At 37.0% G+C, this 19301-nt stretch overlaps 1 protein-coding gene across 1 annotated transcript; it reads right to left on the reverse strand.

Annotated features, from left to right (window-relative positions):
* Positions 1 to 400: 400 nt before the first annotated feature.
* Positions 401 to 17526, reverse strand: LOC105458714 (probable multidrug resistance-associated protein lethal(2)03659). The gene is made up of 14 exons (XM_011704228.1): positions 17234 to 17526; positions 14895 to 15176; positions 13480 to 13910; positions 12821 to 12977; positions 11401 to 11603; positions 10603 to 11051; positions 10107 to 10321; positions 9446 to 9664; positions 8875 to 9064; positions 8374 to 8550; positions 7409 to 7865; positions 6874 to 7249; positions 5446 to 6142; positions 401 to 4711 (listed from the first exon to the last, which is right to left on the reverse strand). The coding sequence occupies exons 1-14, from the start codon at positions 17308 to 17310 to the stop codon at positions 4568 to 4570; spliced, it is 4074 nt and encodes a 1357-aa protein (XP_011702530.1). The 5' UTR covers positions 17311 to 17526; the 3' UTR covers positions 401 to 4567.
* Between the last annotated feature and the right edge of the window lie 1775 nt (positions 17527 to 19301).

Consider the following 19301-nt stretch of genomic DNA (forward strand, 5'->3'; position numbering starts at 1 on the left):
TCCGTCGATTCGTTCGATTCCTTTTTTTTTGTAATTTTAATTTATTATTTATTTCTCTAATAAGCTGCAGTGTATCTTTTTTTCTGAAAAATAAAAAGTTTGAGAGACCTATGATCGGTGTGCAATGCAAATCCACGCATCTCTCCTTGTAAAAAAAAAAAAAGAAAAAAGAAACATTACTTTGTAAGTAAGCGACGCGTTTTTGTATCGATAGACTATGAATGTAACGACTTTGATTATCATCGCCGTAACGTATATATATAATTGATGGAATCCTCGTTTTTAGAGATCGACGATGTAACATGTTGACTGTAAGCTATCACTAAGGTAATTAAAGGACAGTGTAATTAAAAAAAAAGGAAAGTAGAGGAAAAAATATATATATATATAAAACGGTGGAGTAATTACATAAATAATCATTTGTATCTATTTCGTTTACAATGATTACGTTACATAATGTAGGCACTTGTATGTAAGGTATTGTAATTCGTTTTCACCTAAAAGTACAATACACCTGTCTACATACATTAATAAATATTGATAATGACGATTACAAATACGATTGCGTTTTTCGTGTGTAATGTTATGGAACATGTACCCTGGAGTCCGTCGTGAGTGGCTGCTCTCGCGTGCCTTTTTAATCCTTTTCCTGCTATTATTAGTAACCTAACAGCTTCAAATAATAATTATGTCCCCTACGTCGCTTTAATCATGATTTTAATAATATTGAAGCACAATATATGTCTGGCGTGTTTGGTTTAATTATATATACGAATAAGCGGAAGGTAATAAGTGGCGGATGGTGTTATATTTTCGTGACCTAAACGTACAAAGACCGTAGGCCACGCGTATCCGCTTCCAAATCTATATAACAACAGAGCTATCGGATCAGCTGGGCGGTGATTTTGGAACACAGCCCGAAGCTGGTGTACGTAGTATCACAAATTAAATTGACAAGCATTTTAATAATAAAGAATTTATTGCAAAAAATATTACCTCAGTCAGAATTCAAACTTGAATGTATATACATTTCGTACATTAAAGTCTTTATTAATTCATCACTGAAGCATGCGGTGATATTCATCGCAATAATTAGCAAATGTTAGAATAATTTTTATTCGAAAAATTTTTTTGTAACTTGAAAAAAAAATTGAGTACACACGCTTAAACCAAACACTGTACGTTTGTATATCGTAATACAAAAATATATAATCGAACTACAATATACTTGCATTTGTGTATATCGTAGTACAATAATAACAATATAATAACTTAATTGTACTACAGTATACAATATATGACATTAATGCTTCTCAGTGGATCAGAACTTTAAGAGAAATATACTCTCCTGTAAAAATTATGCTACTTGAAGTCAATTAATAATGATTGCAAACATAACAGAAAATGGATTAAAAACTTAACGCGATTCTGTATAGTATTGATGTACATATACGGGATGTGTCTCAGATCGACTACGATTGCCTTCGATTTATTTGATGTAGTACGAAAGGAAAATGTACGATGGCCCGATATATTTAACCTAATATTCTTTTTAAAGAGAATTTATAAAGGGTTCCCTAACATTTAGAAAACATTCCCAGTCGGCGATTCTTACATTAAATTAAAAAAAAATAGGCGAATAAATAAAATATTAGAAAAATTGAGATTGGAATATATATATTTAAGCAACAATGTTAAAAATAGGAAGGCCTGCGTTGTAATATAATAACTTTTTAATTGAGAATAAATCTCTGTGTTGACCCAGATCTTCACCAAATCTTGGGGATCTTGCCCTGGGCAGGATGATTGAGCGGATAGGATGCGAGAATCACACAACTTATTTTCCGACACACAACGTATTTATTTAAAACGAGAACAGTTCGACCGATTATTTGCTTGGCTGACTTTGCCGACTTTGGCTAATTTTTTCATAAAAACTGTGCGACGCTTCTGTGTATGTCGACGTTTCGTGACCGGCTCTGAATTTAAAAACAAACAAGAGAAAAATTAAAGAAAAAACTTTTTACTTTCCTTCGTTGTTTTTACAATCGGCTTTTTTAGCATTATTGTTTAAATATATATATATATATATTCCAATCTCAATTTTTCTTAGATAATCTTTTATATTCACTTATTTTTTTAAGATTTAAAAACTTAAAGACTTAAAATCACATTAAAGAATAATGTATTAGAAAACCTAATAAACATTAAGAATAAAAAAATATGAATACAAATACAAATTGATAATAAAAGAAGAGACAAACTATGATATTGATTATCAATACTAACAATTATCACACGCACAGATGTAGACAAAGATATTAATAATAAGAAACAACGATACGAAAAGTGAATTTGTAAAAACTACATTTACGAGCCGAGAAAAAAATATAGTCGCGGGTACAAATATCTTTGTTTAGTTTAACATCTAGCAAGATGTTGATCCTAACGATTCCCTCACTTGTTCCGAAGTTTTCACAATGCAGTCGGTCGGGGACACTCGCCTTGTTACTTTCTATAGGCTCGGCAAAAAAAAAAAAGATTCTCGAATATACAAAACGCGAATCTTCGAGAAAGGTGTTAAGTACCTACTTTGATTTCGCTGCTTTCTGATCCCGCATTTATCTACGCGAGGATCAAGTGCACCTCGCTATTTTAATAACAACAGTAGGAGAATAATAATAGAAAATAATGTCGTTAGCGCTTCTTTCGCGTTTAAATCTAAGAGCAGAGGCACCTTTTCCCCCTTTTTTTTTTGGTTTTCCTTGTACTTCCCTGTAGCACCAGCGCGACAGGAGGAACATTGTAAAAATCCATGCAAAAATCGCAGATACGCACACACAGGGTGGCCTGGACAAAGCGAGGCGACAAGGACGTACGAATTATGGACCTGCTATACTGCTGCGACTCGGATTTTTTTTTTTTCCGGACGCCCTCCACATACGTATCATATTTTATACGGAATATACAATGAGTATAAAAATCTTATCCGTACGCGTAACAATAAGTACAATTCCCTCGACCCGTTGACTCACCGACCGATGTATAGCGGTAAACGTCCTTGCGAATAATTTCAACATCGAATTAAATTAACTAAATCACATTTCGTACTTGTTCGATTCAAGCCCCGGAGTCGCAAGATTCCAGAATAGGCGATATTAAAAGTTGTGGCCCTAAAAAATTTCACGATCAATAATCCACGGAAATAATCTTCCGGCTTTAGGATCTCTTGGGATTTAAGTTCCGCGGAATTAAGTTTCGCGGAATCTTGGACTACGAAAGAGCGTGAGAGTTCAGTTTATTCTCTCGGCATCCCTCATTTTTTCCCACAGCATATCTCTGATCATTTCTCATACACTCATACCCTAAATATTTTATATTTTTAGTGTATTTCTGTGTGAACGAATTTGTTAAAAATTATCTAAAAATATATATATATATATATATTATATATACACGTGTATATGTACAAAAAAATTCTCCTCTTAAAGCGTCTATGGCAGTTCGCTGACGGTAAGAGACATCGGTGATCCAACGGGTTAAGCTTCATCCTTCCTAGATGGTGAAAATCTACCTGGGTCGGGCTGTGATGCAAAAGTGACGTAATAATACTGTAACTACGATTGCGCCGCGATCCACGCGGCGAGCTCTACTGATTTTTTTTTTCCGATCGCTCGCTGCACCGGCATGCGCGCGATAATCGCGCGCTTCACGTCGAGAAGTGGCGGAGAATCTCCGTGATTAAAAAGAAAAAAAAAAGACCAGCTAGATGGAACTCGTGCAGCTTGTGCAGCAAAAGCGATTGTTAATTCTATTGTCCCGCCGGCCGAAAGTTTCGCCAGTTTCCGTGCGAATCTCCCTCGGCGTTCCTCGGTTCGTTCCAAATCTCCGAAAAATCTCCAAATTCCCCTAAATATTCAACTCCGTGGAAATTCCGAATTCGCAAATCCCGAGATCGTGCACAAGCGCTCATCCTTCTCCACATTTATTCATCTCTTTTCTCCTTTCCCGTCAAAAATCCGCTTCGGATTCTTGGATTTCCTAGATTCTTCTAAACTTTGACATTCCTAGATTTTCTACATTTCTTAATTAATCTCTTAATTAATAACCTCATTAATTTTGAATTTCATTTGCCGATTCATTTTTGATATCCTGACGTCCCGAACTTCTTTCCCAACTCCAAATCACTCTCATATACAATACTTATTTCTACACTTTCATTTTCAAGTTTCGTAAAGTCCCACTCAACTGATGATTCTAAATGAAAAAAATCCGGGAAACACATGCGATGCATTGAAAGAATGGAACAGAATTTCTATAAAATGTAGAAGACAGTGATAAGCATGTAAGAGTATAGATACACATAAAGGATCCTAGCGATTGTACGAGTAAATTCTAAAATTCTCGGACTAACGTTTTCGTCTGCGCGGCGTTCCACCTTTTCCCACGTTTTTCACACCCCGCGAATTTTGCCTGAGTACGACTCGCAAAAACCGACGAAATCTTCGCGGCGGCCTATCGCGACGTCTGTCGCACGCAACCGCGGTGAAATTAACGTCGCGTCGGATCAAAGCGCCGTGTACGCGCGACGCTCATAGCAGTCGCGGGCGACGCCGGCGAGAGCCTCCGCCATCGCCTTGCCGGTCTCCTGCACCATGCTCTTCAGGTAGCCCGTCTCCTTCTGCAGCAGCACGTGGGGATGATCGAACTCCTGCGATAAAAGAGTTCGCCTTTAGAGGAGAGAAACGGCGATTTACGATCCGCTTTCGTTACGATAGGGCCGTACATCCTTTACAGCCTTGATGCGTGCGAGCGTATAAAACCGTTTATATGCTACGTGTAACGGGGATGATGGAGATACGATCACTCCTGCTCGACGGTTTATATCGCGGAACGAAAAAAAGGATGAACGCTAACCAGCGGCATCTTCGTGTTGGAATTAATTAGAATAATCTAATCGTAGTATTTTGCAATTCTATGGCATCTAAGTGACTAAGTCGATTTCCATCAATGTAGATCAACTTTAATCTGAGTTTGATTTATTCTTTATCCATTTCTAATTCCTGGAATTAGAAGAAGATGAATTTTGAGATAAACCGAGATTAAGGTCAATCTGATTGGTGAAAATAGATGTTATTCAAACAAATTCAATTTTATTTAAAACACCACGGGAATTCTCGGGGGATAAATTCGTAGGTTTCATAAAATATTCGTACAAACTCACACATATAATATGCGACGTTAAATAAACTTCATAATTTAAAAGAGAAAAAAAAAATGAAAAAACGCGTCGCAAGAATGATCGATAAGTTCATAGTTGCAATTATGATTCTCCACAATTACAGAAAGGGAAGATTTCGTGACCTACTTAAATTCATTCGATGATCCACTGTATAAAAAAAAAATACTCGAAGAGATAAGATCGTGAAAAAAAAATTGACTCACCACCGCGGTGCCGGCGTCCATCACCAGGATACGATCGCTGTCCATGACGGTGTTGAGCCGATGGGCGATCGTCAGCACCGTGCACTTCTCGAACTTCTTCCTGATCGTCGTCTGGATCAGCTCGTCCGTGCGCGGGTCCACATTCGCGGTCGCCTCGTCCAGCACGAGTATCGGGTTGTTCCTGACGATGGCGCGCGCCAGGCAGACCAGCTGACGCTGGCCGACGCTGAGATTGGAGCCGCCCTCGTTGATGTGGGCCTCCAGGCCGATCTCCTTCAGCTCGACCTCCTCGAGGGCACGCCACAGCGGGTCGTCCGTGTACGTGTCGAACGGGTCGAGATTCCGTCTCAGGCTGCCGGAGAACAGGAACGGCTCCTGCGGGATGATGCTGATCTTGGAGCGCAGATCGTGCAGGCCGATCTGGCTGGTGTCGATCTTGTCGAGCTCGATCAGACCGTCCACGTCGGCCAGGCGGAAGAGCGCCTGGATCAGGGAGGACTTGCCGGCGCCAGTCCTGCCGACGATGCCGATCTTCTCCCGCGGGAAGATGACGAAGCTGAGGTTCTTGAGCACCGGCGGCTCCAACGGCGCGTAGCGCAGGAACACGTTCTTGAACTCGATCCTGCCTTCCTGCGGCCAGTCGGACTTGGGCTTTTTACCGGGGGCGCTCTCGAGAGGGGGCTCGCTGTCCATTTTGCTGGAAGAGGATTGAAGCAAGGAATATTAATACGACATTATTTAATAATAAGAAAGAGAGCAGAATATTCGAGAAAAATATTCGCAATTTTTTTAAATCTTATTTGAACGTCTAAATAAATAAAAAAGTAGGGAAGTATGAATATTAAGAGAGTCATGAATTTTAGATAACAAAAAATATTTAAATTAAGAAGATTTACAAATTCTAAGATCTAAGGTTCCAAGTAGAATTCAAAGGAATTAGCGATTTAAACATCTATTAATACACAATCAATAATGGGGTGGCACGTGACTCAGTATGAGATTCATAATTTAGTAAGTCGATAGTTAAATCCTGTGTTTACTTTGATTTTAATAAGAACCTAATTAGAGAGTCGAAGATTGTGAGTGTATAAAAGTAGAATAGCAAAGTAGAAATCGATACTAAAAAAGTAATAAATTTAAGATAACAAGAAATACTTAAAGGATCTAAATCCAGATCCGAAGATTAACAAATTCAACGCTCTAAGATCTAGGATTCCAAGTAGAATTCGAAGGAATTAGGAATTTAAGAGTCTAATAATACACGATCAATAATGGGGTGACACGTGACTCAGTATGAGATTCATAAGATTGGTAGATCGATATACGAAGATGATCCACATTTCAATAAGATGAAATGATAAAGATAATAAGATACGGAAAATTAATACAAATACAATATCAAGACATCCAAAGAGCATCAGCGAGTACCTGTACTCAAGGATACGCTCCACCGAGGTCATCTGGTTCTCCAGCTCCGCGCTCTGGCGCATGCCCCATTGGAACATGCCGGTGAGGCCGATACTCTGCGTGATCGCCAGGCCTACGTAACCGCCGTCCATCGAGCCGCGGCTGTAGCTGTTCAGCACGAGGAAGCTCAGCGTGACCAGCATGATGTACAGCACGCAGAAAACGTCCAGCCAGAAGCCGAAGGCGCGCGAGGACGCGATGAAGATGTACCACGCCGACGAATGGAGATCCTGGTGATTGTCGAACTCCTTCGTGAGGATCGCTTCCGCCCCGAACGCGCGGATCGTCGGTAGTCCTTGGAGAGTCGCGCTCAGGTGAGCGAAGACCGGCGAGCGGGCTGCGGAAAGTTAAAAATTCCAGTTAGTTTACCCGAAAAATTGAAATCCATCGTCAATCCAATAAGATTGACGACTCTACTTCAGTCGGTGATTAAAGTCTATCTTATTCTACGAAGCAAGCTGTGACCCCTACCGAAAAATGAGCCCAAGATACTCACTGATGCCTTCGAGACGCTTGACGCTACGACTGGTGGCCAGGTAGAAGATTCTGAGATAATAAAAGACAATGCCGACAATCACCGTGGGTATCAGCAGCCACACGTTCGCGATGGCGACCACCACGATGATACCCAGCAGCGACAGACCGATCTGGATGCAGTCGATGAGCGCAGTGGGCAGCATCTCGTCCACCGCGCCCATGTCCTTGGAGAAGCGATTGAGAACGCGTCCCGACGTATTCGTGTTGAAGAATCGCATAGTGGCGCGGCTGATGCTGCGGAACATACGATCGTGCAGGCGTATCGAGGCCCGCATGCACGTCCAGAAGAAGGCCCACGAGCGGATCAGAGTGACGCCGATTGTCAGCGCGGTCAGGCCGGTGAAGATGTAGATGCACTGCAAGCGGGTCAAAGGGCTCCTCGAGTCTTCCACAACGCCCTCGTTCGTTTGATTCATCTGTAAAATTATATAACTGATAAAATATAATCAATGTGAACGGAGATCATGTAATTGCAGCTGGAACTGCAATTTTATTTTCAATTTTAAGCTCGACATAAAACTCTTTTCAATCCTACAGAGACTTTTTCTAATAATTTTAAGAAAGAAATTTACACTTTGAAAGTTTCACATTTTTATTTAGGGCATCGAAATTCTGCTTTAATTTACTGGAATTAAATCATAAATTTCAACCTCTTTTATGGCAATAACTTTTTTACTTAAATTCTTTATTTAAATTAAAACTCATTGCACAATCTTTCAAAAAAATTTGAACAAAACTGGAATTGAGAATAATAAATATATATTATTTACTTCATGTATATAGAAAACGTATAAATTTTGACGTGAAAAATATTAATATCTTGGTTGGAAGAGTTCAGATCATTTCTTGAATCTTTCGGGAAAGCAATTACAACTGAACATAATTTCTCAATGATTATTCTGACAACTTGAATAATGCACTTACATAGTTTTCCTCTATTTCAACCCATTGCGCAATGAAGAAGTCGCCGCCGCTGGCCGCTAATTGTGTCAATACGCAAAGCATGGCCACTATGAATATAACGCACCAGTTGCCGCCAGCGCTGAGGTAACCCTTGTATACTTGACCGGAAACATTGCCTACCGTTCGCATTTCAGCCACCTAAAATTAACGATTTAACCGTAATTGTTACCGTAATTTAGCGTGAAGATCTCAAATTAGTCTAATTAAGTGATAAAAAATAAGATAATTCGCTGTTACACGAAACTCGTTATTTAATTATCAATGGTAATATTTTTTCTAGTATGTTAAAATCTAGTTAGAAAAGATGAAATATCTTTAAATTAATATTTTGCTGTAACTTAAGACACTTGTAATCCTCCTAATTAATTGCAATATCAAATATTATGTTTTGATAAATGATTTAAATAAGATATATATTAGTGGTTACTTCAGAAAATAAGTTAGAAAATAAGCTAGTATTACCTCCTCAGGCTCATCCTGTTTAGTAGTATCATTCGTCATGAAAGAACTCAGCGATGTGATACTAGCCGTGCGCGAATTACTACGACTAACGGGAGCCGATGGGGGTCGAGAGGATTTCTCATCCGTCTTCGCTTGGTTCTCCAACAGCCGACCGAAATCCACCCCCATAGAGCCCAGCTCGTCATAAGTGCTGAAGAATAAAAAATCTCATGTTAAAGCTGTAGAAGTGACGATGTTAATACAGCCTCAGCTATAAAGTATAAAAAATTCAATTTATTGCATTTTCTTGAAAAAGGCGGTATTAAAAAACTAAAGGACTAATATATTAAAGTTGTTTTTTTTTGCATCGGTCTATATATATAAATTATACTCTCATTCCCATCCTCTTGAATTCAAGGATCCAAAAATCCAATCGTAAAATTTAAAATATATGAAAAAAAAATATATATATATATAAATAAACAACGCAAAATATTTACGAATGTCGATTTTGCAATCTCGCCAATAAAAAAATTGTAGTGAGATTAGATTCGGATTAAAGAGACGGAGAGAAAGTGCAGCAAAATCGTACCCTTCAGCCTGAATGGCTCCGTCCTTCAGAACGATAATTCTACCGACGTTGCGCAGGTATTGCAACTGGTGAGTCACGAGAATCCGAGTCTTGCCCCGTAGATACTTGTCGATGCATTCTTCGAACATGTGCTTGCCCACATGAGCGTCCACGGCGCTCAAAGGATCATCCATGAGGTATATGTCGGCATCAGCGTAAACGGCTCTCGCCAAGTTTATTCTGTCAATTTTCAGCACATCAGCACATCTTATCAGTACATACATGACTACTGATATATAAGTTAAATTGCGTTAATTATATTAAAAATTAATTAAAGCATTACATGCATTTACTTTATCGTTAAAAATTAAAATCTTTATTTCGTATATCAAATGTAAAAAAGACATAAACATAAATTTTTAAATATATAATCTTATTGATAAAAGCTTACTTTTTAAAAGTTATATACATTATATACCAAAAAAATATTTACTAGACAATCAAAATGATTGTAGAAAAAAATTAAGTAAATTAATAACAAATAAGTTAAGATAAAATGTTAACTAAGACGAGAAATAAATAATAATTATTAAAAAATTTAAAGAGTTTTTAAGATCATGGATTTAAACAAAATTTTGAATAAAAATATATTATCAAGTATCTGTTATTGAATAAAACTGACCTTGCACGTTGGCCACCGGAAAGACTGATACCCCTCTCACCTACGATCGTCTTATCACCATAAGGCAGCAGACTGAAATCCCTCTTTAATTGACACACTTTAGTCACGCGATCGTATCGGATCTGATCCATCTTTCGTCCGAATAGAATGTTCTGCCTCACCGATCCGGCGAACAGCCATGGTTCTTGACTGGCGTAGGCAATCTTGCCGTTAATCTGTGAAAAAAATATTTAAAAGAATAATTATATATACATAATTTAATTAATTATATAATGCATATTATAAATATTTTAATTAAATTATACAAAGAAAAAAAGAAAGAAGATAACTGCGTATCTGAGTTACATTTGATTAGAAATCATTTTCGCTTAGGAGTACATATATATTTTTAAAATAAATTAATCAAGTACTTTATTTTTGTGATTAAAGGGATTTATTCAATATCTATTTAAGTTTCTTAAGTGTGTAACATTAAAGAAAGAACCTGTCAACATACCTGAATGGAGCCTTCCTGCAAACGCAGTTCTCTCAGGATGACATTCAACAGGCTGCTCTTGCCCGCGCCGACCTGGCCGACGACGGCGATCAGTTCACCGGGACGCACCTTTATGTTGATATTCTGCAGCGTGTCCTCCTGATCGTAGTCCAGCCACTTTGTGCTGCCGTTCTCGATGCAGATGCTGTGCTCGGCATAATTCGGCTGGTTCGTGTAGTCGTTCTTCTCCTGCTCCTCGACCAGATCTTCCCTCGCGTTCTCTTTGTTATTTTCCTTCACGTCCTCTTGATTCTTCTCCTTCGCGTTCTCCTTATCGTTCTCCTTGTTGTTCTCCTTGTCGTTCTTCTTGCTGTTCTTTGCTTCAATCTCCGGAGGTGTCAGTTCGTCGTACATCAAAAAGTTCTGCAGTCGTTTTATGGACACCATCGCTTCCGCTACCTGTGTTATTCCTGGATTCACCATAAAGACAAAATATTTTTAAAATAAGAGAATAAAAATATAGAATAATTTGTCTCACACGTAACAATAGATACAATTAAATGGGTCTTTAATTTATGATATTAAGATAATAAGGTGCATGAAGTCTAAAATTGTAGATCATAATTGGAAAAAATAACAAATAAGGTACACCCTGAAGAGAAATGTAAAAAGAAAAAGAAATAAAGATAGAAATAAAGAAATAGCAAGAAGACGGAAGGAATAAAGAAGCAAAAATAGAAGCACTACACGTGTCAACGTTATCGATGCCGTTCGCATATAATTATCATACATTATTGGTGCTATATAACTACAGCATACCTTGCGGAAAGAAAACAGTCATAGTTGTACGTAAACTGTTGTAATACGCGGTTATTACGAACACCTTCTCGGCCGTTATTTTGTAGCCGAACAGTACGTAAGCCAGCACCGTGATGAACAGCGACATCCTGGTGGAGAAGATGATAAACGACATGGTGACACCTCTGATATACGACGCCCACCGGATGACACTAACTTCTTTCCTGCAAATAAATTGGTGTTAATTTTTTCTTTCTTTCTTTTTCTGGCAAATTGTTTTCATCTCTTCTGATCCAGAAACGTGTAGCCGAATTTATTGGATCCGTATCTCAATATCGAGAATTAAAGAGGCCATTCACACAAATTTTTGAATTATAAATAAATACCGTATTTTGTTTTAGACAGTTCAGATTTCGCAGGTAAATAGCTATAAAATATTTGTTAGCAACAAAAACATAATAATCGATATCTGTGGTATTCGATATTAACAATAAATATATCATTTTTATTTTATTCCAGATTTAAATATAATCAAAATTATATATAAATTAGGAGACAAAAATCGTCACAAAAATAGACATATTTAATATATGTATATAGAATAATATATTTAACTATACAAGATATTAAAGACCCACAATAAAAATTATACATAAATTAAGTGTCACAAAAACCGAAGACATATATTTTATATATCTAAATTAATATATTTAAATATATAAGGTATCTAAAAAAAACAGACATCTTTATTGCGAAATTTTCTATTAAAAGACGTAGTCTATTGCATCTTTATTGCGTTTAAATGTTTCTACATTATTTTCAAGTATTGAAAAACTTAGTTAAAAGACGCAATCTTTTGTTTTCAAGTATTACAAGACGTAGTCTTTTAATTAGCCTACGTCTTTTAAAACTCTAAAATAATATAAAAACACTCAAACGCAATAAAGATGCAATAAGAGGCAACGCAAGGCCGTCACTGTCGCCGTCGACTATTATCATTTCATCCGATCGTATCAACAGAGACAAAAAAAAAACAAGCCAAAGAAGCGTCAATTCGCTTTCAACACATTTGTCTACGATGACTCAACTCAATGTAGAGTACGTGAAAGAACACATCCGCAGGATGTTCCGGGAATGTTTATGGGGTTCCAATGAATAATATATTCGTTTCAAATAAAAAATATAATAATCCATCGCACGACTATTTATTTATATAACGTTGGAATTTTTATCATTCCTTGAGAAATTAATTGGTAGGTATAGTCTAAGATTAGCATAAGCATTAAACACGTCGAACTGCTCTTTACTTCCATTCACGTGGTGCAACGTCAAGTGCGTTTTGTATAACGGATGTTTTTACCTGATAATTACGTTGCTCAACGTATAATTAATATACGAGTGTTGCTTGCGTAATCAGTGTAAACGACGAGAACGTACTCACCTTCGTGCTTTATCTATGAGCGCGCTGAACGGATTCTCCCAGGTGTACATCTTGATGGCTTGGATCCCGCTGATAATCTCATTCGTCAGTCGCACCCTCTCGTCGGTCCTCATCGCGGTTCTTAATCTCAGCTCCGACGACTTTTTGCCTAGCCATGCTGTGGAATTCCGGGAACGGGGCGTGAAATACGATTAGAAGCACAGCTCTCGGCGATTTGTCGAACGGAATGTGTCAATTAAGCAGTGAAAGGGTTCAATAATTAAGATAGCAATTTAACAAATTTAGGAATTTAGAAACAGAGTTTTTATGAACTCCGGTATTTAAGAAAACTTAAAAAGTCGCAGTTTTTTTACAAAAATGAGAATTTTTCGAAATTTCAGATTAAATCAATTATTATTTATTGAATTTAATTATTTGTTAACTATTATTAATTGAAAGTAATTATTTGCTAATTATTTTTAATAAAATTAAGTAAAAGTCAAGATTTCAAAAAATGCCAACTTAAGCGAAGCAAAAAAAAAACGATTTTTGTCAGTAAAATTATTTCTAACTGAAACGTTTCTTAACTTTCCAAATAACATACATATACATATCAAGTCACTTTCAACTTGCCCGATTGTTTTTAACGCTAGAAACGATAAAATCGGTAATTTTCTCACCTTGCAAAGGGATGAACATCAGTAGAGAGGCGACACCGATGATGGACGACACTCCGACGCCGATCACGTGGTACATAACGTACGTGATGATGATGGTCTCCAAGGGACCGAGCCAGAGATAATGGAGAAATATGATACTGACGTCGAATCTGTTGACGTCGTTCGACAGCAGATTGACCGCCTGGCCGATCGTCGTCTCGCCTAACGCGGTCCTGGTCATCTTCAGCGTCTTGCGGTAGATGAGCGAGCAGCAAGCCACGCGGACCTTCATGCCCATGTGCAGGATGCCCATCATGTAGGGATGAACGACGAACACGTTGACGGCGGAGCACAGGATGACGCCGATCGCGCAGCCGTACGCGTAGAACTTGTCGACCTCCAGGGTGTTAAAATAGCGCAGCATCTGGCCCACCAATAGCGGTTGCAGCACCCTGCGTCGCGAGAGAGAATTCGTCAGGTCGTGCGAGAGAAATATTACCTATTACTTAGATTATGAGATAATTATTCAATATAATTATTAATTAGATCTAGAAAAATTAGTCAATATAATTATTAATTATATTTAGATAATTATTAATTCGATTATAGGAGACTTTACGGGCAGGATTGGATCGAGTGATCGATTCGATTTATGTAGAGACAAGTAAATTTGTTATACTTTTTTAATTAGTTTATATAGGGCGCATTAGCGTTAGGGATAAACAAAAAGGAATCGGGGATTTAACAATACTCTCCTCTATTGTGCGTCGGGTCACCGCAAGTAGACTGGATGGACATTTTGCAAAGATAAGAGGATTTCAGTGGGCGGTTTCAAGGGCGGTAGTAGGTAATGAATCGGCGGACCGATAAACATTAATCTGCGCACATGTAGCTTCCCAAGGAGAAAATCTATGGACTCTGATAATTCCTGATGAGCTTCAGATTGATTTTTTAAATTCAAGATTTCTAATTTATAAGCAGGTGATCCTTAAAAGTTTCTGCGAAAGGGGAAAACTTGTGTTTTTAATTACGATTTTTATTGAATATATTTAATCTAAACGTTTGAATGAATAATGAATGGACGTTAAACCGGATAATTTAAGAAATTCGTAAAATAGAAGCTTGTTTAAGAAGAAAAAACCAATTAAAAATCTGTCAGTATTAGTTTGCTTTTAAATTCATAATCATTTATATAAATATATAATTAATTTAATTAGACATAATCTTTACTTGGTTAAATCGTTATTCAATTCAAAAAAATTCCATGGTAGACTTGACCGCTCGGTAGGATATTCAATTCCGCAGTATTAACTCTCGCCAGCGACTTGTAGCATCTTGTTTTTTGTTCCACTCGTCAGGACAGACAGGCGGGGAATGTAAGAAATTGGGATGAGACTTCGTAGAATTTCTAGGTGAGAAACGCGGGAGGATTGTACCTGAGCAAGATCTCCATGACGGCCATGAAAATCCCGTACAGCAGGGTCTTCAAGCCGAAACACCTGACGAGGACTCTCATCAGGCTGGGCCCCTTGACCTTCTTCTGCGACCCGCACTTCGCGACCTGCTCCAGCCGGCGCTGGTACGCCTCGCATTCTTTCTCCCAGGCCTTCGCTATTTTAACACCAAGAATACCACTTGTATGCTCTTTAAGCGGTGTGTACAAATCAGTTACTTCAAGATCTCGGCGGTAACCCACCCAGAAAATGCGTAGGATCCAACTGCGAAGAAGAAAAGCAAAAGCACACACGTTTTACTCTCGCAAATCATCCGACAACTCGTCCGAATTTTATCCTCTCGCCGGCGACACTAATCTCTCCCGCTGTTTTCTACAATGCTATCGCGTTACGTATCATCTCGCAAAATTGATCTGCGTCCTTTCTATTTCGAATAGAAATCGATAAAAATTGCAGTCAAACAAGGTCCAAGATAACAATTGAGGACAATTTTCTTCTCGCAAAACTCGATGTCAAGATAAAAATTCGTCTATAAAATTCTTTGAAGATACGATCAACATAAAAAAAACTGCACGTTATTAAATTACTGACGTTATTAAATTAAACATTACAAAATAACGTTAAGCAATCGCAATGATATAAAAATTTCTCCTAATATTTATTGAATGTGATACAAACATGGAGTTGAATTTCGTAAAAATAATCCTCAATGATTTAGCCAGAGACATGCGGTTAGCAACAACGGATGATTTATTACGGATGATTAAATCGCGATTTAAATTTGCTCTACCAAAAAGAAAAACGTGAAAATAACTTGTAATCATTTCAGTCGACTGCACATGTAATCTCCGCGTTATCTGTTATCCGAATAAAATTAACAAGATAAAGATATATCGTTCATTTGTTACAACGATGACATAACAAAAAAAAAACCAAATTTTTCAGAAAGTATTTTGAAATAACAATTTATTGTAGGAAAATAAAAATATATTCTTTTAATATGTTTTTTCTCTTTTTCTTTATGTTCTTGTTCTTTTTTTGCAATAACAATTTTTTAATTACGTCGTCGTTGTAGCAAATGAGCAAATACAAGCGTTACTGGACACAAAGATCAAATATAAAAATAAAATTCAAAACTATTTACTCATAACTGATAATTCAAAACTTATTTATCTGTAAAGCGATCCAAGATGATCCTAACATTAATTACAGTCCCATATCTGCGGCATCCGATAATTCACGCCTGCTTATCATCATCCAAGATCGATTTCTATTAATAGACAGTGAGACAACTGAACGCTAAGTGCATCCATTTGTTTCTTATCTGTCTGTTTGTCTACCTATTACGGCGATTCTTCCGGAAAATAAACTACTCTAGAAAAGTGCACCGTAATCGGAGCGTGAGGTAACACCTTCACTAATCCTTTGAAGCATTTTGTATATCTACGGTGTAAAAAAATTTGATATTATCGAATCGAAAAATTTAAAATACAACAGTCTGCCAAAGTGTAAAGTCAGACAGACTGACAAACATGTGGTCAAATTAATTCCGATTGAATTCATCGGAATTTAATTTCAGATTCTCCGAAGCGATCAAGATCATCTTAATTATCTTTTGGATATCTATGATTGCGTTCTAAAAAAAAAAAGATTACGTCGTCTAATCGAAATTTATTAATTTGATCTGATACGTTGATTACCCTTCACAAAACTACCTAGTAAAACCCAAAAATTTTCGATCCAAGTATATACGAAAAAAGCGACAAAATAAAACGATTATCTTTATATCAATAAAATCTGATTTTTTCGTTCAAAAGATTTTTTAGAAAAACAAATTAATTTCTGATTATCATGGATTCTATAACTAGAATGTTTGACAAACTTAACTGTAAAGATTTGATTAATATTTTTTAATTAGATCTATAAAACTTCTAGTTATATTCAACAGACGTTCTTTTTACCACAAAAAGTTATGCTGATCTAACTAAATAAATTTAGTATCATCAAGAAATTCTGGTATGTTTAACAAGAAGGAATTAATCATGCTCGTCTAATAATTTTTAAACGAATTTTTAATTCATTTTCTAATCAATTTTTCACTCAATTTTTCAAACATACTGGCTGAATCTATCAGATTTCTAATTCATGCAATAAGATTTCTTTCCCCAGTGATGAATTCATTTCAGAATTAATTCCCGGAAACTCTTGGATCTTACGACGTATCAAGTTATTGCATTCCGCGGCTTCCCCGCGCTTCTCTTCTCCCTCACAATCAGTTTTATCTCCCTTAACGGCGTCCGCCGTTTGTTTATCGTACTTACGAGAACGTCAAGGCGCTGAAGATGTTGGCGCCCGCTCTGGGATTCTTCACTTTCTCGGTATACACTTTCCCATCCATGATGACGGTGTTGTCTCGCGCAGAAGTCTCTTCTGCAAAAGGTACAGTGGACCCTCAATTACACACGTACATCTCACAAACACATTATACATATACGTGCGCGCACGTCGCGATTACATCCGACGACGGCGTTACTCGCGAAGAGAGAAAGAGAGAGAGAGGAAGAGAATGGCAGAAGAAATCTCGGCAGCAACTACATTGTGTGCCGAACGTGAAGCAACTGCCACAAACTCCTCGCCGTCGCTTCCCCTTCCCTCGCAAGGATTACGATTTGATAAAGTCTGTAGGTTATCTTATCTGCACGTTACGCATGAGGAATCAGAGCAACAACGGCCCTCTAATATCGCGCTTATCAGCGGACGCGGGTGCTTCCGCACGTATAGCCGCGATTGTAATCGTAATCGATCCCGAAGAACCCTGTTTTCCCGCCCCGCACGCGAGTTTCACATTATTGCGCGTTGTTACGACTCGGTACGAAAGACAGTCTACACAGCACGACAAAATTTGCCGCCGATAAGTCGTCTCGCGGTACACATTTCTCTTTTTCTTCGTATCTTTCGCATCGACGCTTGCCGTGCAATGCGCGTACAAAATATACTTCGTCCGTGATACCAAATATTTAATTTCACAATCACGCGAATAATAATAATTTCTTTCATACAACATTAATCCTTTCTAAACGTTCTGAGAGTTTGTATTCAAAGATTGCAATGTAATTTGAATTCGAAATAATAAAATTGAATTTTCCTTTATTCTCGAAATTAAATTCGAAAATTCGTAAAACGCCTGCAATTTTTCTACGGAGTTCTGGTTTTCGTTTTCAGTTTCACGCTTTCAGCAAAAAATTCACATTCTTGACAGTCTTGCAGTATTTGAAATATCGAAGCTCTTTTATTAACTGCGATTAAATTATAAATTTTAACTTCTTTTAATTATCTAATCTAAAACACAATAAAATTTCTTATTAAATTTATTAGCATAACTCTTAAGAGCTGCAATGTAATTCTTAAATTCAAAATCAAATTTTATTTTAAGTTTGAAAATCATATTTCCGTGCAACGGAGATTTTTTTTATTTTGCTTACATTTTTAAGAAAAAAATTTACACTTGCAAGTTTTGTACTAACAATACGATATCAAAATTTTGACTTAATCTGTACTGCGATTCAGTAATGAATTTCAATTCTTTCTAAAGCACAATTACAAATCAAATTTATTTTAGTTAATCGCAATTACGCAATTCGGTTTCATAATTTACTAGGTATAAGCTTCACGAAAATTATCTGTAATAACGATATAATCGTTCTTAATACCATATAAATATATGAATCTACGGTTATTTACCCAGCGCAAGTAGATAAGATACTAGTCTTTTATAACGTCTGTACCCGGATTGTGATTGAAATGAATCGTTTATCTGTCTGCAAAGCGGCAAATGCGCTAGACGGTTTCTATCTTATTTATTTTTTCTCTTTTTCTGTTTAAATTATCATCCGTAAAGAAGTCATGAAGTTTTTGAAGTCACGCACGTTTGCATAACGACTCCATAAATTATTCAATGAAAGCTGATAAAAATATTTCAGAACTCTATAATCGGATGTGAGCACAGAAAAAGGTATATTCGAAAGCACGTAAAACAACTTTCAAAATTCCGGCTACATATTAATTTTTATATTACTTGTCATCCAATCTTTCCACCAACTTCTGTATTAATCCATACTAATCATTAGATTGTTTTAACAACCACAATTCACTAATTGTAAGTAGATAATCACGGTAATTTCGATTCGCGATAATAGTAAAAATTTTTCAAAAAATTGATTAAAAGACCTCACATTAAATAAGAATTTTCATAAATTGAATGGCTAAATGAGTGAATCCTGATTGAGATAAATAAGTCCGATGAACTGTATGGCGGCAATTTGCCACTTTATCTCATTTTGATAATGTCTGTATCAAGTTTCATGACGATTAATTTTGCAAGGATCATAA

Source organism: Wasmannia auropunctata, unplaced genomic scaffold (assembly GCF_000956235.1).
Source record: "Wasmannia auropunctata unplaced genomic scaffold, wasmannia.A_1.0 LD334385.1, whole genome shotgun sequence".
In the NCBI taxonomy this organism is placed as follows: Eukaryota; Metazoa; Arthropoda; class Insecta; order Hymenoptera; family Formicidae; genus Wasmannia; species Wasmannia auropunctata.